General features: G+C 37.7%; 1 protein-coding gene across 2 annotated transcripts in view; it reads right to left on the bottom strand.

Annotated features, from left to right (window-relative positions):
* LOC150079033 (twitchin-like) overlaps positions 1-27,204 on the bottom strand; it is a 2,795,346-nt gene that overhangs the window by 2,541,831 nt on the left and 226,311 nt on the right. For both annotated transcript variants that reach the window (XM_090382361.1, XM_090382360.1), the window contains one exon: positions 2,179-2,335. In XM_090382361.1, coding sequence (XP_090238487.1) covers positions 2,179-2,335 — 157 coding nt within the window. The remainder of the gene's footprint in view (positions 1-2,178; positions 2,336-27,204) is intronic.

Below are 27,204 nucleotides of genomic sequence, written 5' to 3'. Positions count from 1 at the left end.
CATCAGAAAATAACAGGGAGCTAAATGGTTTTGTGACAACAATATCTCTTTCACTTTCCACTAAGAGGAAAGTGGAAGAGGAAGTGTTGAAGCTCAATATAAAAAAGGCATCCTGAGGTGGATAGGATATATCCAATTATATTAAGGGAGGTAGCAAAGGAGGTAAGCAAACCCTTAGCTGTAACTATGAGTGCAGCTTTGATTCAGGAGAGATCCCTATGGACTGTAGATGTGCAAAAGTATCCCCAAATCACAAAGGGGGATCAAAGGTGAAAGGAATAATTACAGACCTGTTAATTTCTATTCCGAGAAGAAGTAATGCAGGAATGCACATATACTTCATTTACAGCATGGACTGGTTAAGGGGGCCATCTTGTCTGACCAATCTAATTGGATATTATAATGCAGTAACAAAGGAACTGGATGCAAAAAATAATTTTGATATCATATACTTGGATTTCAAGAAAGTTTTTAATACTGTTGCACATAAAAGACTGCTGCATAATTTAGAGCACTGTGGCATTAAGGACAAGTTACTGCTATGGATAAAGGGATAGCAGAATGGCAGAAGACAGGGTGTGATTATTAATTGACACTCCTCTTCATGGATTAATGGTATTAGTGGAGTCCACAGGGTTCAGTGCTGGGCCAGGTGGTGGATCCAGAAAAAAATTATATGGAGGGCACCATTTTTGTGCCCTCCATATCAAACAAGGCACAAAATAGCACAGAACAAAACAAATACAACACTCAAACTTAATGTGACTGGCGAACACAGGCACAAAGCTGAACTCTGAATTACACTGAAGTGAACATTATGGACAACCAAACTGTGTGATGCCTCGAACTAGAATGGCGATCACATCAGCATCAGAGTTGCCAACTGTAGTCAGTTGAAAAAAGCTAAGCCACAGTGCAAAAAGAGATAAAATCCTGTTAACAAGAAAAAAAATTTTCTTGTAGCTAAAGGGAATTAAACAATTGATGTATTCTCCAAAAAAAATGACAGTGGGGCACATTCCACAGTGCCCCTACCCTGAATCTGCCTATGGCTTGGCTGAGCCCACTGTTGTTTTCAATATTTATTAATGATATTTGTGAAGTTGTATCAGGCATAATGTGCAAGTTTCCAGATGATAAGATGGTGGCAGGTTGGTTAATAACAATAATCAGGGTATGCTACTGAAACAAGATCAAGATAAATTAGGAAGATGGGCTGAGATGTGGCAACTGATGTTTAACATTGAAAAATGCAAAGTGACTTCATTTGGATAGTAGTAATCTTATATTAATGTACCAACTGTGTGGTACTACACTCAGGGTAGTGGAGAATAAATAATAAGATCTGGTGATAATTGTGCAGTCAGATTTGAAGTCCTCAGAGCAGCTCATGGTGTTTTGTCAGTGATATACAAGAATTTTGCGAGTAGGGATAAGGATGTGATTAACCTGTTGTATAAAGGAATAATTAGTTAGGCCACATTCTGAGTTCTGCATACAGGTCTGGAAGCCTCATCTGCTGAAGGATATAGATCTGTTGAAGCAGGTACACAGAAAAGCAAACAATTAGTGAGAGGAACAAAAGGGAGCTCTTACCAGGAAAGGGCTTCAATTCTGCAAATTGCAGCATCTAGAAAGAACACACCTGTGAAAGAATCTAATTGAGGGTGTTTAAGGATCTGAATGCATTGTGTAAGCTCGATGCCAATGGAATCCTTCCTCTTGTTCAGACTATGAACATCAGGGGTCATAAATTCAAATTAAAGAAAGGTTGTTACAGGATAAATATGCAGAAATTTATCTTCAGCCAGTAGGTAGTTGATTGTTGGGACAAACTTCTATCTGGTGTTGTAGATGTAGGTTGTTTGAATAAATTCAGCAAACTAAACACACTGTTAGAGGAGGTGATATGGGAAGTGTTAGTGTTTATTTTTTTTTTTTTTTTTGCTGACGATGTATAAACTTGCTTTCTTGCATCATTTGCCATTACTAATACTAGTAAAGAGAGCATCAAAAAAGTGAACAATTTTGCATTGCTGATTTCCAAATGCTGCATGCATGTCGAGTCGAATTAACCACACTCACAGAGAGGAAGAATAATCAATTTCACAACTGCTGATAAGTTAAATAGGTTACTTGGAATGAACAGTTTACAAATTAGCCATTATACTGCATTACCTTATGCCTCCCTTTTGATTCGATTGGAATATCGTCTCGATACCAGGTTACCGTTGGCACTGGTACTGCGTCGATGCGGCACTCGAATAGAAGAATGCTTCCCTCGTCCTCCTGCTTGATAGTCGGTTTTTTTGTAAATGTAGGCGCTTTTCCATCCCTATTAGAAAGTTTAAAAGCATTTAATGCCTGACATACCATCTTTTAAAATCAAACTCTAGATTCAAATAGAGATAAATACAGGATGAACCACAAAGAATACTACACTTTAAAATGAAAATGGCTTTTGTGATATCAACATCAATTCTTTATCTTTTTTTAAATTTGAATAAGACTCAACTCGAATTTTAATTACTCTCTTCCTGAAATTTGCTAGAAAGAACTGAAACTTTATTCCATTAAATATACTCATTCATAAAAATATTAAACCATAATGATGCCTAGCTATTAAACAATAATGCAATTTTTTGAGAAATTTTTTTAAATTTTTTTCAAAAAATTGAAAAAATTTACTCCAAAAAATTGTTCAATGTAAATCTCCAATTAGAGGAGAAACAATTGTAGAAATAAGTGCTGCAGTATTACAAAACCCTAAAAACCAACAGAAAATTATCAGCAGAGACAAAAGTTAGTTGGAAAAGTGTCAAGTGAATTTCGAATTAGGATCCTCAGATGCTACCATATAAACTTCAGCTTTCTCAGAACCTGTAAGTACAGCCTGTGTTAGGCATTTGCAACTGGGCTAGCTACCCTGGGCTTTGCACTTTCATGGGACGTTGCTCAATGAAACTTCAACTCCACGTGAATTTATTTTATGTTTTATTTTTTTGTTGAGCTCCATATTTATCTAGTACCTTTACAACATCACAAAACTGATAAAAAAAAAAAAAAAAACAGAAATTTAATTTTTCAGTTGTTAATGTGGCTTCTCACTGCTCTGCCTGAAAGCTATACACAAAATGTCACGCCTTATGGCACACCACTGAAAACAATCAAAATGTCATACTACCAGTCAACAAACTGGTCATCCTGAAAAGAAAAGTGCATCCATATTATTATTCTGTGATTTTCAATATCTATCATTTTTAACATCTGTCCTTATTATTTTTTTCATTTATTTATTTTTAAATAATAGTATCAACAATAATTATAATAACAATATTACTCAATATTAACTGTTTACTGGACACACTGGTGGTAAATACAGGTGAACCCCGCTTAACGCTGATAATTCGTTCTGTAAAAACAGAGCGCTAAGTGAATCCGCGCTAAGCGAGCGCAGCATTCCCCATAAGGTAACATATGTATTTGTGAGTTGCGGTCGGTGCCATAGGATATTTCCTAATCAATAATAAACGGCAGTGAAAAGATGCACAAATGTCGGTCAAAATATTTAATATTCAAATATTTGTACATATAAAATATTCTGCATTACATATGTATATAATTATGTGGTAACTACTTATGTATCAAAATTAAACTTAAAATTCCAATTAAAATAATGAATCTAAATTGATTTAATTTAATTGATGAATTTAATCAAGAAAAATGTGTCGATTTTGGGTTGAACTTTGGCCCTCTTCCAAATAAACTAAAAGGGGTATTAATTTTAAATCCCCGCAGCGTTACCACCCAACAATAAAGTCAACCGATCCTTCGCCGCTTTGAAACCTGGCATGTTTTTTTCTTCTTTCAATATGAAACTTCTTTTAGGCATTCGTTTCCATAAAAGTCCTGCTTCATCTATGTTAAAAATTTGTTGGGAAGTATAACGCATAATACCCCTCTTCAATACTTTTAACAAGTTATTTTTTGAAAGTTTCGGCTCCTTAATCTGCACTTGCGGCTTCTCTCTGGATTTTAAATCTATTCAACCATCCCTTACCAATTTTAAATGGTTCCACATTTTTTTTTTTTTTTTAGGTGAGTTTTCTTCAGATCATCATATTGGCTAATCTCTCTCTCTTTTTTTTTTAATAATATTTAATTTAACTGAATTCTGCATTGGATATTATCTGCAATAAAATTAGTTAAAGTCTTTCCATTTCAATCCTAATAGCCGGCCTAGCCCTAGTGGCGTGCAGTGGAACAGCTATCTTTCCCGCTGCTAAAATTAATTCTTTATTTTTTTTTATAATTGTTCTTACAGTTAAATTTGCGAGTCCTAAGTAATGGCACACATCCGCTTGTCTTTGACCGGAATCGATTTGCTTCAAAACGTCTAATTTAATTTTCAAATTCAGTCTTTTTCTTACATTTATAGGCTTCGTACTGCGCTCAGACGTTGTTGCTTTTTAATTCTTATCCGGCATTATTAACTCTTCGAAAATGTAACTGCGTTGGTTGCATTAATTACGATACAATGTTCGAGTAAACTGTCAGTTTCGCACGATGTCTAATACGGTACTGAGTAATGACTAGACTTCGGATAAATGCATATAACGCAAATATTACAAGCAATATAATATACTTGATCATTTTTTTAAATGTTGATCTCGGAACTACGTAACAAGTGACTGTACTGCAATTAAATTAGCGCGCGAGAAAATTTCTCAAGTCGGCGTGGGAAACGTTTTAATGCTGTTTTGGTATTCATTTTCAAGCTATCGACTCCATCAAATGAAAATTTCGTTAAATATGCCAAAAATGCAATCTGTAAAAGAGCTTTATAGTGATCTGTGACAGCGTTATAGTCAGATAGGGGTTATAATATAAGAACAGCGTTATAGCGAATCACCGTAAAGCGAACCGCGTTATAACGGGGCCTGCTGTATCCCCCAAAGTAACTTTCAAATTTTTGGAGATTTATTCCATTACACATACTACCAGAACAACTGCAGATCTGTGATGGAAATGAAGCATATCACATAGACCAAATGGAACCACCTTTTGCCCTAGAAGAACTACAACAGGCAGCGGAACAAATAAGGAATAAAAAATGCCCAGGCCCAGATCTTCTGGAGCCGGAGATTATTAAAAAAGTAGTAGACATCTCTCCGCAGACTTTACTAAACCTCTTCAACACATGCCTGAAGACTGGAGTCTTTCCAACTGACTGGAAAATGGCCAACTTCAAATTAATTCTAAAAAATCCTATGAAGCCACCCGAACAACCCGAATCATACCGGTCAATTTCCCTGCTCCTAGTTGCTAGTAAACACCTTGAAAAGATGCTTCACAAGCGACTCCTGCACCACTATGAAGCTGCAAATCTCGTGATGCCCACACAGTTTGGGTTCAAACCCGGAACCTCAACAGTGGATGCTCTCAACAGCCTCCTAAGTTTGGCTGCTGCCTGTGATAGGAAGTACTTCTTGGTTATTTCGGTCGATTTTGCTGGGGCGTTCGACACCATCTGGTGGCCGAGCATCCTGGCCAGACTGCAGAAGGCAAAAACACCCATCAACCTTTACAAAATAATGAAGTCATATTTATCCAAGAGAAAAATACAAGTAGTGACTCCGTACAAGAAACTGACCAGGCCTGTTTACAGGGGCTGCCCCCAGGGCTCGGTACTAGCACCGCTCCTCTGGAGTATGGCATTGAATGAGTTTCTGTCCTTCGACCTGGGGGAGGTCCACTCACAGGCATTTGCAGATGACCTGATACTGACTGTTGCCGCAGACAATCGACTTCAATTGGAAACCCAGGCAAATCGAGCAATTCAAATTCTACAAGACTGGATGAAGGTCCATTTTCTTAAGATCTCACCGGGAAAAACCTACTCAATGCTACTGAAAGGAACATTAAATATCCGTAGACCACCACAAATTAAAGTAGAAAATACAACTATAAAACTACTCAGTGAGATGAAATATCTAGGAATCATACTGGACAGGAACCAATCTTTCAACCCACACTTGAAACATATCCGAGAGAAAATCAGGAGATATTCTGCCCTTGTCTCAAGAATAGCTAAAAGGGATTGGGGACTCAAGAGGCACACCTTGGGACTGTATTACAAAACGACATTTATACCAGCCATAACTTACGCGTCACCCATCTGGTTCCAGAAAGCAACTACTGCAGTTAACAGATGGACACTAGATTCCATCCAGCGGACAATACTCCTCTCTATTACACGGGCCTGCTGCACTGTGAGTACACATGCTCTGCAGGTTCTGGCGGGAGCACTCCCCCTTGACCTTGAGGTGGTGCGTTGTGCCATGGTGCAGCATCTCGCAAAAGGGCTTCCCTGCACCTTCCTGGGCCACTCCATTGACCCTACAGGAAACCTGAAAAGAGAGAAAACAAAACTCACCACCCACCTGCAGCAGGTCTGGCAGGATAGGTGGTCAGAATCCACAAAAGGGGAAATAACGAGGAAATTTCTGCCTGATGTCGGAAGATTATACCCAAAAGCACCATCATGGTTTCACCCTGGACTGTACACTATGTATCTTTTAACAGGTCATGGGGCCCTGAATGCCAAACTAAACAGTTTTAAATTAGTAAACAATCCCCGCTGTGTCGTTTTTTTTTTTTTTTTTTTTTTTATGAAAACCCCAAACACGAAAGGTGTCAAAACCTATAGTACTTAGTACCGTGCATGGGTTGAAGGAGAAGTATGGGGAGAGGGGGATGCCGGAAACTTTGCTCTAGAGACTAAACATGGGTTTCACCACTTCAAGCCTCCAATACGCAAAGTGGTGGTATTTCACCGGTTGATGAAAGTCATCTACCACCTATGTCTGTGGGGAAGCGGAGACGTGGTCTCACATAATGTACAACTGTGAAAACTATGAGGATCTCCGCTGCCTCCTGATGGCAAAGCTGACTTACTTCCCTCGCGATAGGGAATCAAACCTGTTGGACTCGCAAAAGGAGTATAAGGAGTTGACAAAATTCGCCCAGGGACTGTTCACCCGAAGGAGGACACTTATTGCTATCTACAGGGATGAAGAACAGGCACCATGACTAAACTAACGATCCTTGGACTCAACGAAACTGGCTCTCACCCAGATACAAGACCTTCCTTTGGGACTCTATAGAATTTTTTTTATTTTATTTTATTTATTTATTTTTTATTTCATATTTATTTTATATATTTATTTTTTATTTCATATTTATTTATTTTATTTTTTTTTATTTATTTATTTTATTATTATTTTTTTTTTAAGCCACGCTCCCTTGCGTGGCCTTTTGTCTCCACTCCCTGGGCGGGAGGGGGAGGTGACTTCTGGGCTCCTCCTCCCCTCGCTGCCCCTCTCTTCCTTCTGGTGGGGCATGGGCCTGCTCCATTGATTTGGGGGTCATCTTCTCTATGGACCCGTTATTTCTGTCTTTTCCCCCCAGCCTTCAGTCCCCCCACCCCTCTCTCTCTCTCTCTCTTTTAATTATAATTACTAGTGTCTGAATCATTAAATTAAATCATTAAATTAAATTAAACTGAATTGTTAAATTGCTTGAGCCCTACACCCAAAAACTTAACATTTATTTGCATAAATAATACTTCTTTTTGGCTGACCCATAACTATAACGGTTTTTTTTTTTTTTTTAAGGTCCTAGCCACTGAAATCTAAGAAAATTAGGTGGCAGGACCTGCCAGAGTAAATAACTATAATAGTGGTGTACCTGGTCTGCCTCCACGAGGCAGAGTGTGGACAACGTTGGGTCCCATTAGGGGCCCAGCGGCTAAATGACCAGAGGAACAACGGTACACGACACTACACATGTACAAAATCCATACACTTTTAAACCTCTGGCATTGACAGTGTTCTGTTTCACACCCACAATGTATAGCACGCGGAGATGGGGGAAACCCCTGGTGCCGTTTGACACTAAACACACTCTACACTCTACACATATGCTCATTATGAAATTAAGAAAATATCATGCCATAATGATGCACTCAGCTTTAAACAATAACTGCATTATTGTTTGATGGATGAGTGCAGAATGAAAGTGTATGAAATAAAGTTGTTACTGTCAACCTCCAATTAGAAAACCAGAAAAATCAATTAAAACATATATTAAAGTGATGCAAGTGGGAATTTTAGTTTTTCTTTATCATTAATTGTCATTTTTTGTATCACTAATTGTTTTGTTATAGATGAAGTTTGGTTATAAAAAATAAAATAAAACAGTGTTTTAGACTTTTTTTAAGTCTAGTCTCACATATAATTATCAAGTGTTACAAAATGAGAATTTAAAATTAGTAGCATCTCTCACATACAATTATTGAGTGCACTGTCATCGTATGTGATCACAGTGTCTCCCAACTGTTGATGCTTTGCTTGTGCCACATGTTGTCCTGCATCTGGCTGGAATCCAATCACTGAAGTATGCAGGTTATGTTTTGATTTTTGTTTCTTTTAGCTCCACGTCAAATGCATGGGAATCAAGGGCCAACATGCATATGAGATTCCTTTTTTGCAAAGTTCTATCAGCATTCCACCACCATTCCAAAAACATAATAAATAATTGTAGAGAGTTATTTTAACATATTTAATGATGATAAATGAACACAACAAAATACATTTTGTAATTTAAAAAAATATATAATATCTATATATATATATATATATATATATATATATACACACTCAGAACACTTTAAACAACAAAAAAAGTCTTTTATCAGAATGTTTATCATACTCATGCACTAATACATAGATGATAATAGGATATGTTAACAGAAGAGACTGCTTCTACACAGATGGGATACACTTACATAGAAAAAATGCAAGAATATTTGCTGATGCTATCGAGGCAGTGTTAGTTGGGTTGGAAAACTGCTAGAGGAATTCACAGACTAATAGATTAACAGTAGCTTCAGGCAGAGGGGGAAGTGATTCTTGCACTGCTTCTATTGGAAAGAGAAGCAGCCTGGAAGGTAAGTTGCTGGAGATTACAAGAACTGCTAGGAGTCATCATGGAACAAGTAAATACATGGGCTGTGTTAGGGTAACTAAGAGTAAGAACAGGTGCATGTATACTTGTATGTACACCAATGCCAGGAGTATAGTCAATATATTTGATGAATTTTGAAGTGCTAGTCAAGATATCAAAGGAGGATATTGTTGGGATATCAGAGACATGGTGTCACACAGATATACAGGGTTATTCAAAATGAAGTCCGGGGTTTGAAATGTTTGAATTCAACCATTTTTTTGGTTTCCTGGTCGAATTTCCAACAATGAATGATGAAGACATTTCAACAGAAGCAGCCAAGTTTCAGAAGATTTACTCAGATGACATTGAGCCTGGATTTGAAATGTTTGAATGTTTGAAACCCCGGATTCATTTTGAATAACCCTGTATAAGCAGTGCAGAACTGGAATATAGGAGTACAATGTGTACAGTAGAATAGAAAGGATAGGAAGGGAGGAGGGGTTATGCTGTTAGTTAAGAAACACATAAAATCTAAGCAGGTGCATCCAGTTGACATGGGTGGACAGTGCAATGTTGAGTCAGTTTGGTGTGACATAAGCACTTGGAAAGCAAAAAGGGGAGGAGGAGTGTGCTATAGGCCTAACAACTCATATGAGTACAAACAAAAATTGTACAGAGAAATAGAGTGGGCCAGTAAATCAGAATGGGAGATTTTAACTTCTCAGATATTGACTGGAACTAGTGGATTGGTCACTTGCACACAAGCAAGACTTTTGCGGATTTATTGGATGATTGTTTTCTACAGCAGCATGTTCAAGAGGCAACCAGAGGGAGTAATACTCTGGATCTGATTATCAGCAGTGATTATTCATGCATTAAGAATCTGCAGATAAAGGAACCACTTGGTGACAGTGATCACAGCATTCTGATGTGGGATTTACTTAAAGATGTAACCACCTACATCAGGGGATTAAGGGAACATTTTTTGCGTTTGTAAAGGTGACTATCTTCTACTTCTCTCTCTCTCTCTCTCGGTAATTCAGAAGTTTTTCTTTCTTTTTGTTTTTTTTTGTTGGTGCAGCATAAGCCTCAGGCTTCCTTATACCATAGGGCTAATAATAATAATAATCATAATAATAAATAATAATAACAGTTGTCTCAGACAGCTTTTAAATTCTATACAGTGCGATCAACTGATGATGTTACCAACAGCAAATTCTAAATAGGAAACATTAAAGGAACTAATCTTGGAAGCTACTAGGCTTTTCATACCAACTAAACTAAGAAATATTATTCAATGTCTAATTTTTTTCCTAAATGGATGTCAGATGAACTAACACAAATTGTGACATAAAAGAAAAATGCATGGGATGCATATAAATTATCGGGTGACACAGAAACCTATGGCAGATATAAACTAGTCAGTAATCAAGTCACAAAGGAGGTTAGGCAAGCAATGGCAGATTACAAGAAATCCTTGGCAAAGGATTCAAAGAAATACAGAAAAGACGTCTTTACTTATGTAAACTCTAGAAGGAAAGGGATGAATCAGATTGATCCACTTGATGTTGATAGTTCAACTGTTGATGATCCTGCTCAAGTAACAGACAAACTGAATGAGTATTTTGCATCTACATTCACACATGCAGAATGATGTAGGGAAGTAGAGGCCCGAAGTTTATCAAACTCAAACAGGGAGCTAAATGACTTTGTAATAACTGAGAGTAAAGTGGAGGAGAAATTGTTGAAGTTAAACATAAGAAAGGCACCAAGGGTAGTGGGATCATCCAGTTATATTAAAGGAGGCAGCTAAGGAAGCATGCAAACCCTTAGCCATAATTATGAAAGCATCCTTGCATTCAGGGGAGGTCCCCATGGACTGGAGATGTGCAAATGCATCCCCAATTCGCAAAGGGGGATCAAAGGGTGGCACGACTAATTAAAGACCTGTTAATTTAACTTCTGTTCCAGGGAAAATAATGGAGTCACTAGTTAAAGAAGTATTCAAGGTTCATCTAGACAAAACTTCAGTTATAGTTCAGACACAGCATGGGTTTGTTGAGGGAAAGTTTTGTCTGACCAATTTGACTGGATACTACAATGTGGTCACAAAGGAATTGGATGCAAAAAATAATTTTGATACTGTATACTTGGATTTCAGCTTCTGACACTGTTCCACGTGGAAGACTGCAGATTGGAGAAGTATGCCTTTAAGGGCAAGTTGCTGCTATGGATAAAGGGATGGGTCAGTGGGAGAAGACAGAGAGTGGAAATCAATGGACACTGCCCTTCATGGACTAATGTTATTACTGGAGTCTCCCAGGGTTAGATGTGGGGCCCATTGTTGTTTTCAGTATTGATGAAGGCATATCAGGCTTAATGTTTAAGTTTATAGATGATAAGTATAAAGTTATAGAATTCTTATAGTACCGTGATAATAGACTAATATAAAAATAGCGAAATGCTTAAAGTGCGGTACTCACCTTGAATATAATCTGCAATAGTTTTATGAAAAGACTGATGGCTAAATATAAGGTGGAATGGTTAAGTTAATGCATTAAGGTGGGATGAGATTTAATTTAACAGAATTTTAAAATAAGCGCAAGGAAGCAGAAATGCACTACTCCGTCTCTGGTTGTCATAAAGTAGAAAGTAGTTGATCTGGAACATAAAGGAATTGATAATACCAATAGTCGTGATGACAGACTTTCATTAAGTTATAATGTCTTCAGTTGGCGGTGTTAAGTGAGAAGTAACGCGTGCTGTATTTTAAGGAATTTTCTATACTCTCGTGATGCTCTTTGGAACACGTGGGAATCTCAGATGTGAGAGATTCCAAGCCAAGGAAAGGTGAAAGGGAACTTTTGCGTTTAGGATGTTGAGATTAGTGTTGTGTCGAAACCATTTGAAAATGAGGGCTTCATATTGAAGAATTTTGTGGCTGGTTTTAAGTCTTATAATGGTGATAGCGGAGTCAATTAAAGGAGTGTGATTGTGGGTTTGGGCATGAATTGCGAGTTCTGTACTAGCTTTCCCCAATCTAAGACTATTATAATGGTAGTATGCACGAGTGTTGGAGGTTTTGGTAGAACCAAACTTAGTAGTAGTAGTAGTAATATACCAATATAACAGGCACCACAGTTTGGTTGACATTTAATCAAGTAAATTATATTGTTCAAATCGTTGGTTGGGTATTTGTGTGTATCTTTGTAAGTGTTGAATAAGGATCCGAGTTTATTATAAGCTGAAAGAATAAGGGATATCAGCACCAGTAAACACATGGCGGAATTGTCTGGCAAGTTCATTATGGTCTGGGAGGATTATGCGTATATTTGCGTTGGTGGTGCGTTTTGGTGGATTGTTAATTTTACTTTTGGCGGTGGAAATAGTGTGTTGAATGAGTTGGGTTGGGTAGTTCCTAGCTGTAAATTTTTCCATGAGGTATTAAAGTTCATTAGTTAAGTCATTTTGTGAGGTGCTATATTTGAGGGCATTATGTATTTGGTTTATAAAACAGCTTTTTTTGTGCAGAGGGGGTAGTGCGAAGCAAAATGTAGGTATTTGCCTGTATGTGTATTTTTTCTGAAAATCTTTGTACCTAGTTTGGTACCTGTTTTGTAAACAGTGAGGTTGAGAAAATTAATTTGGTTGTTGGTTTCAATTTCAAGAGTGAGTTTTAACCTATCATGTGTTGAATTAAATTTTAAAAAGAGATTGTCTATAGTGGACCTATTGCCTATTATGAGTATATCATCAGCGTAACGGGTGTATAATTTTATTTCTGGAGGGAAGGGTTGTAAGATTTGGTTCTCTATTGTGGCTAGGTAAATTCCTGACAGGAGGGCAGAAATACCTAAACCCATGGGTAAACCAAATATTTGTTGGAAAATTTTATTACTGAATCTGAAATATCGGGTGTCTAGTAAAAGTGAAGTGAGTTCAAGGATGTTATTAATGGAAAGAGAGGTACGTTTTTTCAAAGTATTATCTATTGTTAAGAATTTCCATAAAGCCTGTAAAGTGTATGGGATATGCACGTTAGTACATAGAGATATTACGTCAAATGCTGCTAGGATATCTCCATCAGAAATTGTAGTATTGCTTATTTTCTGAAAGGCCTGATTGGTGTTGTTGATTTTGAATTCTGAGAATCTGGTAAGAGGGGATATAATTTTAACTAAGTAGGTGGATAGGTTTGCAAAAGCTGACTTACTGAAAGAGATAATTGGTCTTAATGGGTGGCCAGGTTTCTGTAGTTTGGTGATGCCAAACATGTGAGGAAGGATGTTGTTGTGGATTCCTATCTGTTGCAGTATGTATAAATTGATTTCTTTATTTTGTCTGAGTTTTCTTAAGATTAAATCTAGTTTATTTTTAAGTTTTGTGATATTATGATTGTTATCAATTTTATGTGTTTTGATCAGCTAAAATTTGTTCCATTTTCTGAATGTAAGTGTTTTTGTCTATAATGACAATCGTGTCTCCTTTATCCTGTATCATCTGTAAACTATGATGACAATCATAGTTTACAGATGATACAAAGGTTGGCAGGGTTGTTAATGACAATAATTATAGTACGCTACTGAAACAGGATTTAGAAAAGTTGGACAGAATGGCTAAGAAGTGCCAACTGAAATTTAACATTGACAAATGCAAAATACTACATATGGGTAGAAGTAACCCCAGAGTAACATACCAACTGTGTGGTACTACACTCAGGGTAGTGGAGAATGAAAAAGATTTGGGGGTGATTGTGCAGTGAAATATGAAGTTTTCTGAGCAGTGCAGACAGGCTGCCAGAGCAGTTCATGGGGTCTTGTCAATGATAAACAGGAATTTTGCTAACATAGATAAGGAAGCTATTGTCTCCTTGTATAAGGCAATGGTCGGGCCACATGTTGAGTACTGCATACAGGTCAGGAGGCCTCATTTTAGGAAGGATGTAGAGCTGCTGGAATGAGTACAGAAAAGGGCAACATGATTGGTGAGGGGGAACAAAGGGTTGCTCTTACCAAGAAAGGCTTAAGTTCTGCAAATTGCAGCATCTGGAGACTAGGCACCTGCATGGTTACTTGATTGAAGTGTATAAGGCTTTTAACGATTTGAGCAAGCTCAATGCTGATGGGAGTCTTCCACTTGCTCAGATTACACACGAGGGGGCATAAATTCAAATTTTGGAAAGACAGTTTTAGAATAGATATGCAGAAATTTGCCTTTAGCCAGCAGTTTGTTGAGCCCAAAGAAGATTCCTAAGATACTTGCCGCAAAGTTACCATACGACGGAATCTGCTTTGGGCTCAGAAATACAAATATTAACCAGCAAATTCTTAAACAGGGGTTATCCCCTTGCTACAATAAACCGAATTAGGGTACAAGCTAAGGATAGGATACAAAATACTACACCAACCAACAATAGTAATATAAAAAATACTTTATTTTTGTTCCATATGTTGAACAGTGGTACAAACAGCTTAAAACAGATTCTTTTGTTTTCATGTTTTCCTTTGAATATTCGTGTTAATCAACATGCAGCCTCAGTTGGTGCTTCTCGTTCAGCAGCGTCAGAATTAGCCTTTCACGCCTTTAAACGAAAAACATACTTTTTTATTTAACGAGGCCAAAATACTTAGTGTCCAACGTAATTATACATGACTATTAATTGCAGAAACCGTAGAAATTAAATTACACTAAAATTCTGTTAATGTTCATCGGCCATATCTCATCTCCGATTCTTGGGTTTTTACGCACATGCGCAAAGACAAATAATCCCTATTTAAGTTTCATACTTATTCGGTAATTTTCATTCCTGTGATCACGACATACGGTCGAAAAGCGTTGTCAGCTTCAGGAAGGAAAATCGTTTTGCAATTTTAAGTTAAATTCCTTTAATTAATTTTCTTATTTTTAATTGCGTTAAATTGATTTTTAATTATTTTTTTAAATTATCTGTTACTCTAATGTAAGTTTTTCGTTTTAATTTCTGGAGAGTATCATACGGAAGTCTTCTACGTACTATATTTAGGTAAACTTCTCTTGTTATTTTACAAATATTAGAAATATACCTACATAAAACTATAAGAAAATTTGCTTATTTCCTTTCCTAAAACATGTCAATTTTATGTAAACTTTTGATAATAAACAAAGAAATGAATTACCTATATTTTATTTATATTTACTGTTGTTAATGAATACCTGATTGCATTATTACAGGTATGTTAAATGTCCTAATGGTAATGCCATTATTTCCTGAACCTACGAATATAATTATTGAAAATATAATAATTGGCTAAAGTAAAGAAAACCAACACGAGAACCCCAGGAAACTTTTACCGGTCAAAAGCGTTTCCCGGTACCGCAGCTTCTCAGTGCATTCTCAGTAAACAGATGGTGCATGTTATCGGTAGTGGCAGCAGAAGTCAATAACGATGTATTAGTTTTTCCTATTATTAATAGCAGATTATCAGAATTCATGAGTGGGCTGAAATTTACTTATGGGTACACCCTCCAGACTGCCTCAGTGTTAGGGTATTTATCTTCCCTTCCCGCTGTTTTAACCCGTTACGAAACGACTTCTACAGACTACAGAGTGCATGTTATCGGTAGTTGCAATAGAAGTCGTTTTCCTATCGGGTTAAAACAGCGAGAAGAGGGATAAACACCCTAAAACTGAGGCAGTCTGGAGGGTGTACTCATAAGTAAATTTCAGCCGCAAAGACATTACACTCATGAACTCCAATAATCTGCTTTTAATAATGAGAAAAAAATTAATCAATACATCGTTATCGACTTCTACTGACATTACCGATAACACGCACAATCTGTTTACGAGAATGCAGGAAGAAGCTGCAGTACCAGGAAACGCGCTTGCCCACTAAAAGGTTTCTGAAGTTTTCCGTGGTTCTCGTGTTGGCTTTCTTTACCTTCGCCCATTAATCGTGTTCGGAAAAACTGGATTAATATCTAAAATATCTGTCATTTGTTTAGCACAACTGATATTTTTCCGAAATCTGAGCTGGTATTTATTGATTTGTAACATTTTCAAGGTATTCGGTAACTGTGCATGTACATCAAAATTTAGTGTTCTAAAACATTATATTTTACGTACTAGATTATATTATAAGTTGTAAATTATTATTTTGAATAAAGTTTCAATCGTATTCAATTTTATTTTCACTTTGTAATATCCTAACTATAATCTACCATTCCAATGAGGTGTGTTTTTTTTTTTTTTTTCCTGTGCCAAACTTTCCTTCAGATTGGGGTGTTTTTTTTTTTTTTGTGTAAACCATCTGTCTAGCCTAAATAATTTAACAAACGAAACGAGGCCTATGTGTCTTCTTTGTGAAAAAACTTTTAGTAACGATGCAATAAAACCAGCAAAAATGAAAGATCATCTTCAAAGACTCCATCCCGATAAGAAAGATAAAGATCTTGACTTTTTTAAAGAACTGAAAGGGAAATACACACATCGACAAACTATAAAATCAATTATGAAAGCACCTGCCGAAGCTGACAATAAGCAAGGATTAACAGCCTCCTACAATATTTCTTTTAATATAGCAAAAAAAGGAAAACCATATACAAATTGCAGAGGACATTGTTATACCCGCAATCAAAGAAGTAATTGACACCATAATGAAAAAAGATTCTGGCCCTTTTTAAAATGCTTACCATTGAGTGGGAATACCGTGAAAAGGCGTATTGGTGAAATGGCTGAAGATGTAGAAAAAACTGTAGTATCAGAACTCAAAAATAGTAAGTTCTCCATCCAACTTGATAAATCTACATTCGATAGTTCTTCTATTCTTATGGATTATGTAATATATTATAGTAAAACCGAAAACCAAATTATTGACGAATTTTTATTTGCAAAATACCTTTAAAGTGATGGAACGGGGTTGACAATTTTTCAGCGATTGGAGGAATATTTAAATAAGTATGATATTCCATTTACTAATATAACAGCAGTAGCTACAGAGCTCACCTGCAATAGTGGGCCGTTATCGATGTTTCGCTGCCTTCCTGAAAGAAAAAGTTCAAAGTGTACACTGTGTTGCATCGAAACCATTTGGTGGCAAAAACTCTGTGACGAACTGCATGATACTTTAAGAGTGTGTATTAAATCTATTAATCAAATTAGAGCTCATCCTCTTAAATCGCGAGTGTTTTCCAAACTTTGTAAAAAAATGATGAAGTATCAAACCAATTACTCTTGCATACTGAAGTAAGATGGTTGTCTAGAGGTGCAAGTCTACAAAGATTTGTTGAGTTGTTTGACTCAACCCTAGAGTTTCTTACAGATGTTAATTTCTTTTTGAGTGATGAACTGAAGAGAAATAAGAATCATATTTTCTACTTGGCGGACTTATTTTCAAAATTTAATGACGTACAGACCCGTCTACAATGTAAAGATGTTACGATTTTTCAAGCTCGGACGATTCTTTTAGGCTTCCAAGCTAAATTAGCCTTATTTAAATCATCATTGTTACGAAAAGATTTTCAGTACTTTTCGAATCTACAGCAATTGGAAGTAAAAGATGAAGACTTAGAAATATACACAAAACATCTTCAAAATTTGAGCGATGATTTTAAATTGCGATTTTCAGATTTTGAAAACATGCACACTCCAGACTGGATTATCAAGCCATTTTCTGCAGATATTGAAAATATCGAATGAAACTTACAAGATGAACTTATTGAATTGTCAGTTGATCTTTAAGCTAAGACGCTTTTTAAAAATAGGACTTTAAGTTACTTTTGGACGAATATAAATGTAGAAAAATATCCAAAACTTTCTGAAGTGGTACTCCCCTTTTTGCTTGCATTTCCAAGCTCGTACATGATTGAAGCTGGTTTCAGCCATGTTAATTCCATTTTAACAAAACAAAGAAATAAGCTAGATATAGAATTCTGTAGCGATTTAAGGCTGAAACTTACTAATTTTTAACCCAACATTGCTAATCTTGTCAAGAGTCACGAAGCACACCATTCACATTGACAACGTTAGTAAATTGTATACTAAGTTAATAAAAGTCTAGCCGGGTGGGTAAAGTGCCTGCCTAGCAACCCAAACGTCGCGGGTTCGATTCCCGCCTCGGGCTTGGATCAAAGTACTGCAAAAACCTTGGGAAGGTGCATTATGGCCGCAGAAGCCGATGCGCTAACAACTACCAAAAAATAAAATAATAAAAGTCTTATTTTCATATACAGTATATAAGGAAGATTGTATTATTGTTATTTTGTTCTCTAAATTAAATTTTATATATTATTTATCCCTCCTATCAAATATGTAATGTTAAGAAGGACGTCAAAAATGTATCCCTTTGACGTTAAGCCAATATAATAATATATACTATATTATACATACAATAAACACTGTAACTATAAAATAAACAATCTAAAAACTCACATAAGCGACTTTTTTTTTTTTGCTTGTCCTATTATAATTACGTAATAGTAAAACAGTGGGGGTCAATAAAAAGTCAAACTCTTGAAGGGGTCGACGGTCAAAGAAGTTTGGCGACTCCTGGGTTAAATAAATTTAAGGAGGAACTGGACAAACATTTAAAGGGAATCGTTTTGTACATTTTTTTTTTTTTTTTTTTTTTTGGCTGAGGCTGCATAAGCTCATCAAAAAAATTCGATATAAAGAAAAAGAAGTTCGTTAAACAGAGGTCCCACTGTAATTAAATCAAAAATGAAGCAATTTTAAAATACATAACCGATCGATCGATTGCGCCATTACAATGATGGGAATGGGACCCCGCTCGCCCCACCGTAGTTTTGGCTCTGGATACTCAATAATTGCATTCAGGATTTCATTTGTAAAATAAATGATCGTCTCAACAATTGGCTCTCAAATTTTCAAAAAAAAAATAACAACGGGCTCTCGCGAGTCCACTAAAGCTCACCACTGGGTATAACCCCGTACTTCGGACAGAAAGAGAGGAAGAAGGCAGTGATAGGACGTGGAGGAAACTCCCGCTCACTGCCTTCCCTCTCTCCTGTATGTTACCGGGGATTTTCACATCACAATATGTCAGAGCTGAAATTACGAAAAAGAAACGGCCATTTTTTTTAACAGCTTCCACCCCCCGTACATTACTGTTACTAGCCGATTTCACATGCGTTAACAATGAGAATTGCCCATGCGCATCAACAGAAATACTTTTTTTTGTTCTGAGCGCAGTTGCCCCCGTGTGTAGGACAACCCCTTGGACAAATAATAATACAAAATGCTTAAACCATAATTTTTATTCTTATTACGGTATTTGTAGTTCTTTACGAATGAACACTTAAATAACACTTCTCTGAGAACATTTCATGTTATTATGTCTGAGGGGATTTTGTCCTACTTTGCACTTTAATGAGGGGATTTCGTACAATTGGTTTTGTACGGACCCAGCAGCCTCCACAGCCCCACTAGTATAAAGAAATCTGATGATAACAACTCATACAGTTACTGCGAAAAACACCAAATCGTCAAGAAACAAATTAAGAAAAAAAAAAAAAAAAAACTCGCCTCATCAGTGCTCGCATGCCCGCTGGTACACTTCATCAAACGTCCACACTGAAAACATTTGTATTCCGAAGCTATCAAGTTTCAATTCAATTACAATTCAATTACTTTTGCAAACGGAACAACAGCACTATAATTTCGCATTTCCCGCTAAAATCAGAAGAGAATTTGCATTCAATCAAACATTCTTCAACCACACCCACAACGAAGATACCCATGTTCTGGATTTCAGCCAGAATAATATATATGATACTATTTTATTATTATTATTATTATTAGCCATATGCTGCACCAGCCAAAACAAAATTCCCAAGTTACCCTGAGAGAGAGAGAAAGGAATCACCAAGAAAGAGAAGAATGATGACATCCAGCTCAGGATGTCAGAGCTGGGTTTGCCAAGCCCATACTCACCAGATGTGAGCCCCTGGGATTAGCAAGGCAATGTATAGCATTCAAGGGATCTTCACAAATTTTATATAAAAATGATAATGGTAACCTTTTAAAACTTAGTGAAACAATTGATAAATTTGATTCAGTTATGGCAGAACATATTTGCCGTATTCAGAAATCTGAATCGAAAAATATCGGGCATTATTTGGGTGTTCAAATACAAAATGAAATTATTGAAATAATTTCACAAAATATTATAGATAAAATACTAGACATTACTAGAGAAGCTAAATATTTTGCTATGATTTGGGTTTAATCACTGAAGACGAAAATAAAGCTATGGATACAAGGAAACATGCTTAATCAATAGCCTTAAAAATAACATCTTATAAATTTCTTTGTTCGATTATCATTTGGCATGATATTTTAAATAAAATTAATCCGATAAGTAAAATACTCCAAAAAAATAAAAGGATTCTGATATATATGAGCTCTTCAATGTCTATAAAATATCAAGGAATATTTTAAAGAAAACAGAATAGAGGAAGCAGCCCAAAAAATATGGCTACTATCATTGGCATTGAAGCGTCGTTTCCATAAGTAGGCACTGTAAGGAAAAGATTGAAAAAAAAAAAAAAAAAGAAGTCATTTCGATTATAAAAGTAGAGATGAAGCTATTCACGATCCGCAACAAAATTTCAAAATTAATTTTTTCTTTCAAATGACACAAAAATTTTCTCCTTAACTGAAAGGTTTATATAAATGAAAGAACACGGAGAAATATTTAAAATGTTTTATAGTATTTCTGAATTTAAAAAATGGTCATATTATGACGATTTATTAAATCATTGCAAAGATTTACATATTAAAAAAAATAAAAAATACACACACACACATATATATATATATATATATATATAAGGGTCCGCAAACATTTTTCGATTTTTGAAGGGGTACGTGAACTTTTTTGATTTTTGAAAGGGTCTGTAGATCTCAGTACTTTGGGAACCAATGGTGTAAGCAGTTAGAGTCTCAAGTGATCAGACTTCCCAGATTATGCGAGACAGTCCCGGATTTAAGTTGTTTGAATTATTAAGAAAATGTCACTCCACGGAAATATATATTTAATTTCTGTTGTTTTTATTGTTAAAAGAATGTGTTTTTATTATTTCACAGAAATACTATAATATAGGCATTTCAATGAAATAAAACAAATACTGTATATGTGAAAAAAAAAAAAGAAGTAAAATCGATGCCCCACATTGGAAGACATAAGATCTCGTCATTTTAAGTTAGTCAATAATTTATTTTTTAAAAACTTCAATAGACACTCTATTCATAAAAATATATTGTAAATACAGTATCTATCATTATATTTGAAACATCAAGAAGTAAAAATAGTTTTATTACAATTCTTAATCACTTCAAAAAATGGGTTGGGAATTGTAAAATTTATTAAAAGTAAAGTCTGCGTTCTAAATTAATTACAGGAACTCCCCGATGTAGGTAAGGGTTGCTTTCCGCGGAACGCTACGTAAGTCGAGGAATTTCCTCCATGCTTGTGCAGCAGTTGCAACTGTGCTCGCTGAATTGATTGAATCAAAAAAGAAATGTTCGACGAACATCTAAACAATTATTTATTGCATTTATTCAATTTTTTATCTCATGTGCAGGAAAAATCACAAAAGCGTTCAATTTCAAAATTATAAAATTACAAAAAAGAGAGGAGACAGGCATCAGTAAGTTTTACCTCTCGATCATCGTTGCCAGAATCGACGTCTTCAGCTGATACATACGCCGCTGCGGTAGTTGAGAGCTGTGGATATTTAGAACGGGTCGGCCGCTCAAACTTACAAAAGAACATATTAATGGAAGACTAGACAGTGGCTTTTTTCTTTTCATCGTAGATTTCTCTCTAGCAAGCAAGCATATCATTCACCCCTCTTTTAAGAATCATTCGCTCTCAGGATCCATCTTCTCAAACCTTGCCATTGCCATCTCTCTGGCAATGAAGCATCTCGGCTGCTCATTTGGTTCATCTTGAGCTTCGTCAGCATTTTCTTCTTTCACTAATGCTGCCTGCAAGTCAATATGTTATTCGTTAGATAATTCCTTCTCTTCTTCCTCTATTAATTCCTCCACATCTTTGGCATCAACCTCCAACTGAAGTAGCTCTGCAACCTTTACAATCTTATCTGTAACCTCTTCATATGATTCGTCTTTTTCAAATTCTTCGAAGCCTTTTACGTGCAGTGGGCATATTTTCTTCCATGCTCCATTTAAACAACTTTCAGTAATTTCCGCTGAGGCCTTATTAATGTTTAAAATAGCGTGGTAAATACTGTAAGATTTCCAAGTCTCTCAATGTAAATTTTTTCCGATCGTCTATTGTAGACAATGCCTGAGCAAATGTTTTGCATAAATAGTATTCTTTTGAATTCGAAATAACACCCTGATCCATAGGTTGGATGAGTGAAATCGTGTTTCGCAGTAGAAATATGACTCACGTTCGAAATGAAATCATCTAGATGCGTATGATGTCCAGGAACATTATCTAATAGAAGCAAAATTGTCCAAGGAACATCGTTGTCTTTACAATATTTTTCAACCTCTGAAATGAAGCAGCATTTAAACCAATCCTCAAAGAGAGATACTGTTATCCATGCTCTCTGGTTGGATCGGAAATGCACGGGTAGGGCGGCTTTATTGATGCCCTTAAATGCACAAGGATTTCCAAAATGGTCCACAAGCAGTGGGTTTAATCTGTAATCTCCTGCCCCATTAGCTCCAAGCAAGAGCATGGCCCTATCTTTTGATGCCTTGAAACCTGGCATTGTATTTTCCTCTTTGGCAATGTACGTTCGATCCGGCATTTTTTTTCCAATACAGGAGCAGTCTCGTCAACCTTAAAAATTTGCTACATTGAATAACCGCCTTCATCAATATTTTTTTCCCACACATCACAAAATTTCTCTGCAGCTGCAGAATCGGCAGGTATGCTTGGTCACTGCTTAGTCGGCCTATACCTGTTACTCCCACATGAACTCCGCTAAATATCGGATCTTTCTTGAACAAGTTCTACCAGGGTTACTTGACGATGTTCCAGCAAATGTGACATGCAACATTTGGTTTCAACATGACAGGGCGCCTGCCCATTATGGAATGTGTGTTCGTGACCATTTGAACAGGCGTTTTGGGCAAAGAGCACTTCCACCACCCTGAACACAAACTTCAGACTTTGGACCACTGATGGACACAAAGAACACAACTGGCCATTGACGACCAGCTGAGTGAGTACAGAACTTGAGCACAAGTGGTGAGGACAACCTATAGCAACTGAAAGACAACTGAGTCCTAACTGGATGCGACCAAACACTGCGACCTAGATGTAGCTGGCCTGTCACGTGCAGGTGACACATCCTGGCCTCTGCCGAGAATAAGTCCACCACCTGGAGAGTCAAAGTGAACGACTTAGATTGCAGCCTTGCTGCCAACTAGCGAAATAGCGACCCAGGTCCGACACCTTTTCGGGCCTGCTTTACCTCCTTTACCCGGTGGGGGGGGGGCACCCCTGTCCCCTCCTCTCCCTGCAAAACCCACTTTCCCTCTGGTGTAGCATGGGCATGCCCACTGAACATTTGGGGGCCACCTTCTCTATCGGTCCCTTTCTTCTTTTCTACCCTCCAGCCTTCCTTCTCCCCACCTAAATCTGTCCACCTTCGCTGCACACAGCCCCACATGTCAAAATTGTAACTACACCACATTGCTTGCCAGACCCTTTTCGGCCAAAAATAAAACTCATCCAGCATACAATCCCTTCTCGCTCTTATGGTAAATCTCTATGACCAAACAAAAGCACGAACAGCGATTAAAGCAATGCCTTTTTTAATTTTTTTTTTATAGGTCCTAGCCACTGAAATCTGAGGAAAGTAGGTGGTAGGACCTGCCAGAGTACTGATTCCTTACTGGTAACACCTGGCTAGCCTCCAAGTGGCGCGGTATGGGCAACGTCGGGTCCCATCAGGGGCCCGATGGCCAATAAGCCAGATGAACAATGGGCACAACAGACTACACTATACATACTCCACACACTTTAAATCTCTTGCTTGACAGGGTACTGTCACTCGATACAGAGAACACCGCGGAGATGGGAGAAATCCCAGGAGCCGCTAGACCCTCAACATACCAAATACCAAATACCTAAACATCAACACAACAGAACAATGGCTGGAAGAGAGAGAGATGCCATATTACAAGAAGAAATGAAGCGGTTAATGGGGGAAACTCTGGGCTCCGCTCAGGCAACCCAACACACATATTTAAACATCATTCCCGATGGCTAATATGGCTGCCTTTCCTGCTGCCACGTTATTTTACCGCTCCTGGATTTTACCTGAAATTATGTATACAAAGTGTTTTTCTTCGCAGTAAGTGTCTACAGTGATATTAGCACCTCAGTGGATACTCGCGGTGAGTAACTTTCTGTACTTTACTTGGGTTTTTAGCCAGTTAGAAACGTTTTTATTTGTATTCTTTGTGTCAGGCCGCATGGTCACCATGTGGCTGACACTCGGAGTATAGAGAGGCGACCGATATTACGCGGTTGCCACGCTTCTATCGGGCAACTTGACTGGGGAGGTGACCCAAGCTGGTAACCTCGACCTATGATCTGGTCCAAATTTTTTTAAAAATCTTTGTGCTCTTCATTTTAAGGAACAATGACCACGTTTCCACCCCCCCCCCAATTACCATAGACTTACAATGGTGAAATGTCATCTTTTTCCCGATACGCCAAATAACTTTTGACTATTACCAGAAACTTTGCTGTCCTTGAAAACCACAAAGAAAGTGATCCTGCTCTCTCAGGAGTATTTCTCTACCGGGATGTCCCCCCCCCCCAATTTTACTGGGGTACAACACAAACTTCAACGGCTTACTGCAAGCCAACTAATGCAAACTGACTTTCAAGCTCCACATTGACAAGCTCATAACAAAATTCTGAAAAATGCAGTGGATTACCAAACTACTACTCCACGTTAAGGATCTGGATGTGACTCGGTGGTACGTATACACCTCTGTATACTCCGTCGTGTTATGCGTCTCAGAAGTATGGGCATCTGCAGCCCCCACGAATATCAAGCGTGTGTACTCTTCCGAATACTGGCGTGAATAGTTACGATCTTCCATAAAATGGAAACTATACTCCTAGACACTCATGTCGAATGCGAAAGAGCGACCTCACGACTACAAGCATACATGGAATGTAGGGCAAACCAAATACCACAGCAAAGAAGTCACATACAGGCCCCCACATATGCTGAAGCGCTGAGGACCAGAACCCAGGAACCACCAGAGATGACACTCCAACTGGCACCCAGACAGAAGACTACTCCCGACGCCAAATTTGGTCATCCTCAGACCAACCTCCACAAAAAAACACACCTCCAGCAAAGCAGTCAAAACCACAGTAATGACGAAACTAGTGGCGGACCTAAAGACCACAAAAATTAAATCAGTAAGGAAAACGCGTAACACAGGCGTAATAATCGAAACGTATACACAGGAAGATGCCCAAAAAATAACAGCAAATCCGAGAATACAAACCCTCGGTCTGGAGGCCCCGTCCATCCCCCCCCCCCAAAAAGAGGACCTAGTATAATTATATTCAACACGGACAAAGACCTCACGCTAACAGCCTTTTCGAGAAGAATTGAATATGTTCGTGTCAGACGGCACCTGGGATTTCTCCCATCTCCTCGTGTGTTCGCTGTATCGATGACGGTACACTGTCAAGCCAAAGACTTGAAAGTGTAAAGTGTGTTTAGGGTCGAACGGCACCAGGGGTTTCCCCCATCTCCGCGTAGTTTACATTGTGGTGTGATACAGTTCACTGTAAAGGCCAGAGATTTAAAAGTATATGGATCTTGAGGTGTGTGATGTCGTGTACCATTGTTCTTCTGGCCATTTAGCCGCCAGACCCCTGCTGAGGCCCGACGTTGCCTGGGCAATGTCTATGCAGTGTGATGTGTTGTGCTCGGCTTATTGGCCCCTAGTGGGGCCCGACGTTCCTATACCTCGTCACGTGGAGGCTAGCCGGGTGTGTCCAGTGGCAGGTCCTTCACCTAGTTTCCTGGGATTTCAGTGGCTAGGACCTAAAAAAAAAAAAAAAAAAAAAAAAAAAAAATCAAGCGTTTGACATTAATGCTTAATGGGATTGCTATTTTGAAATCGCTGGTTGGGGTTGAACGCTAGAGAGATGTGTTAAAAGGCCTAATGGGCTGGGCAAAATTTTGATGGTATTAAATTTAGACGTGAGGCTATACGCTAGATGAAAGATAATAGTGTTACTTGTCCCCTATTGGGACCCGCCATTGCGTACACTTTGCCACAAGGAGGCAGGTCAGACACCCAGAAGATAAAAAAGGGGGGTACACTAGAATTTGGCCGAAAGAATTTACATGAAAGCGTTAGAATTTAGACATTGATTAAAATTTGGCAGCATTATTAATGGGTGTACTTGGTTGGTTTAGTGAGAGAGGGGGAGACTGAAGACTGGGGGGAAAAGAGATAGAAGAATAGGGACGACAGAGTATGCATCCCCAAAGAGGTCAGTGGAGCCAAGCCCCACAAGGAAAAGTATGGGGGGAAGGCAGGGAGGGGAGGAGACAGGTCTTTGTCTCCTCCCCTCCCCTCCCTGCCTGGGGATGGGGTTTTAAAGGGAACCGGGTCAGCGTACCCAGTTCAGATCGCCAAATGTCGTGTCGGCAGCAAAGCTGCAGTATGTCTCTTCGGTGATGGTTGTAATGTCCATGTAGTGTTGAATCCGGTAAGAAGGTTAAGCTGCTCATTCCGCTCTGGGGTGGGATATCTTACCTAGCAGCGGGAACCCACCAGGCGAAGAGGTGGGAGAGACACACATTTACTTTATTCATAATCTGTATTCACACTCTACTTGCATTCATTTTTTTTATACTTTTTTCCTTATATTTTATAATTTTTTTTCCAAGTTTTATATATATACACATTTTTTTCCCTCATTCATCTTTTTCTCACACACCAGGGGGGATGCAATGATGTGTAATGTAAATTTAAATACTAATTAAAACTAGGGTTAGTGTATACTTAACAATAGCATTTATGGTTTGTGTTCTTTTTCTCACAAACTTACACTTTCATTCATTCTTCTAGCTTTCATTTCATTTATTCGACTCTTGCTTTCTGCACTGCATTCTCTGGGCACCTTAACTTACTGTTATTCTTCAGTTGTGGTGTAGGCTTAGCAGCAA

This window comes from Mastigoproctus giganteus, chromosome 10, assembly GCF_048544385.1.
Source record: "Mastigoproctus giganteus isolate SK-2022 chromosome 10, ASM4854438v1, whole genome shotgun sequence".
Taxonomy (NCBI): domain Eukaryota; kingdom Metazoa; phylum Arthropoda; class Arachnida; order Uropygi; family Thelyphonidae; genus Mastigoproctus; species Mastigoproctus giganteus.
The sequence above is the reverse complement of the archived record's forward strand: the minus strand, read 5'-3'. Positions and strand labels throughout refer to the sequence as shown.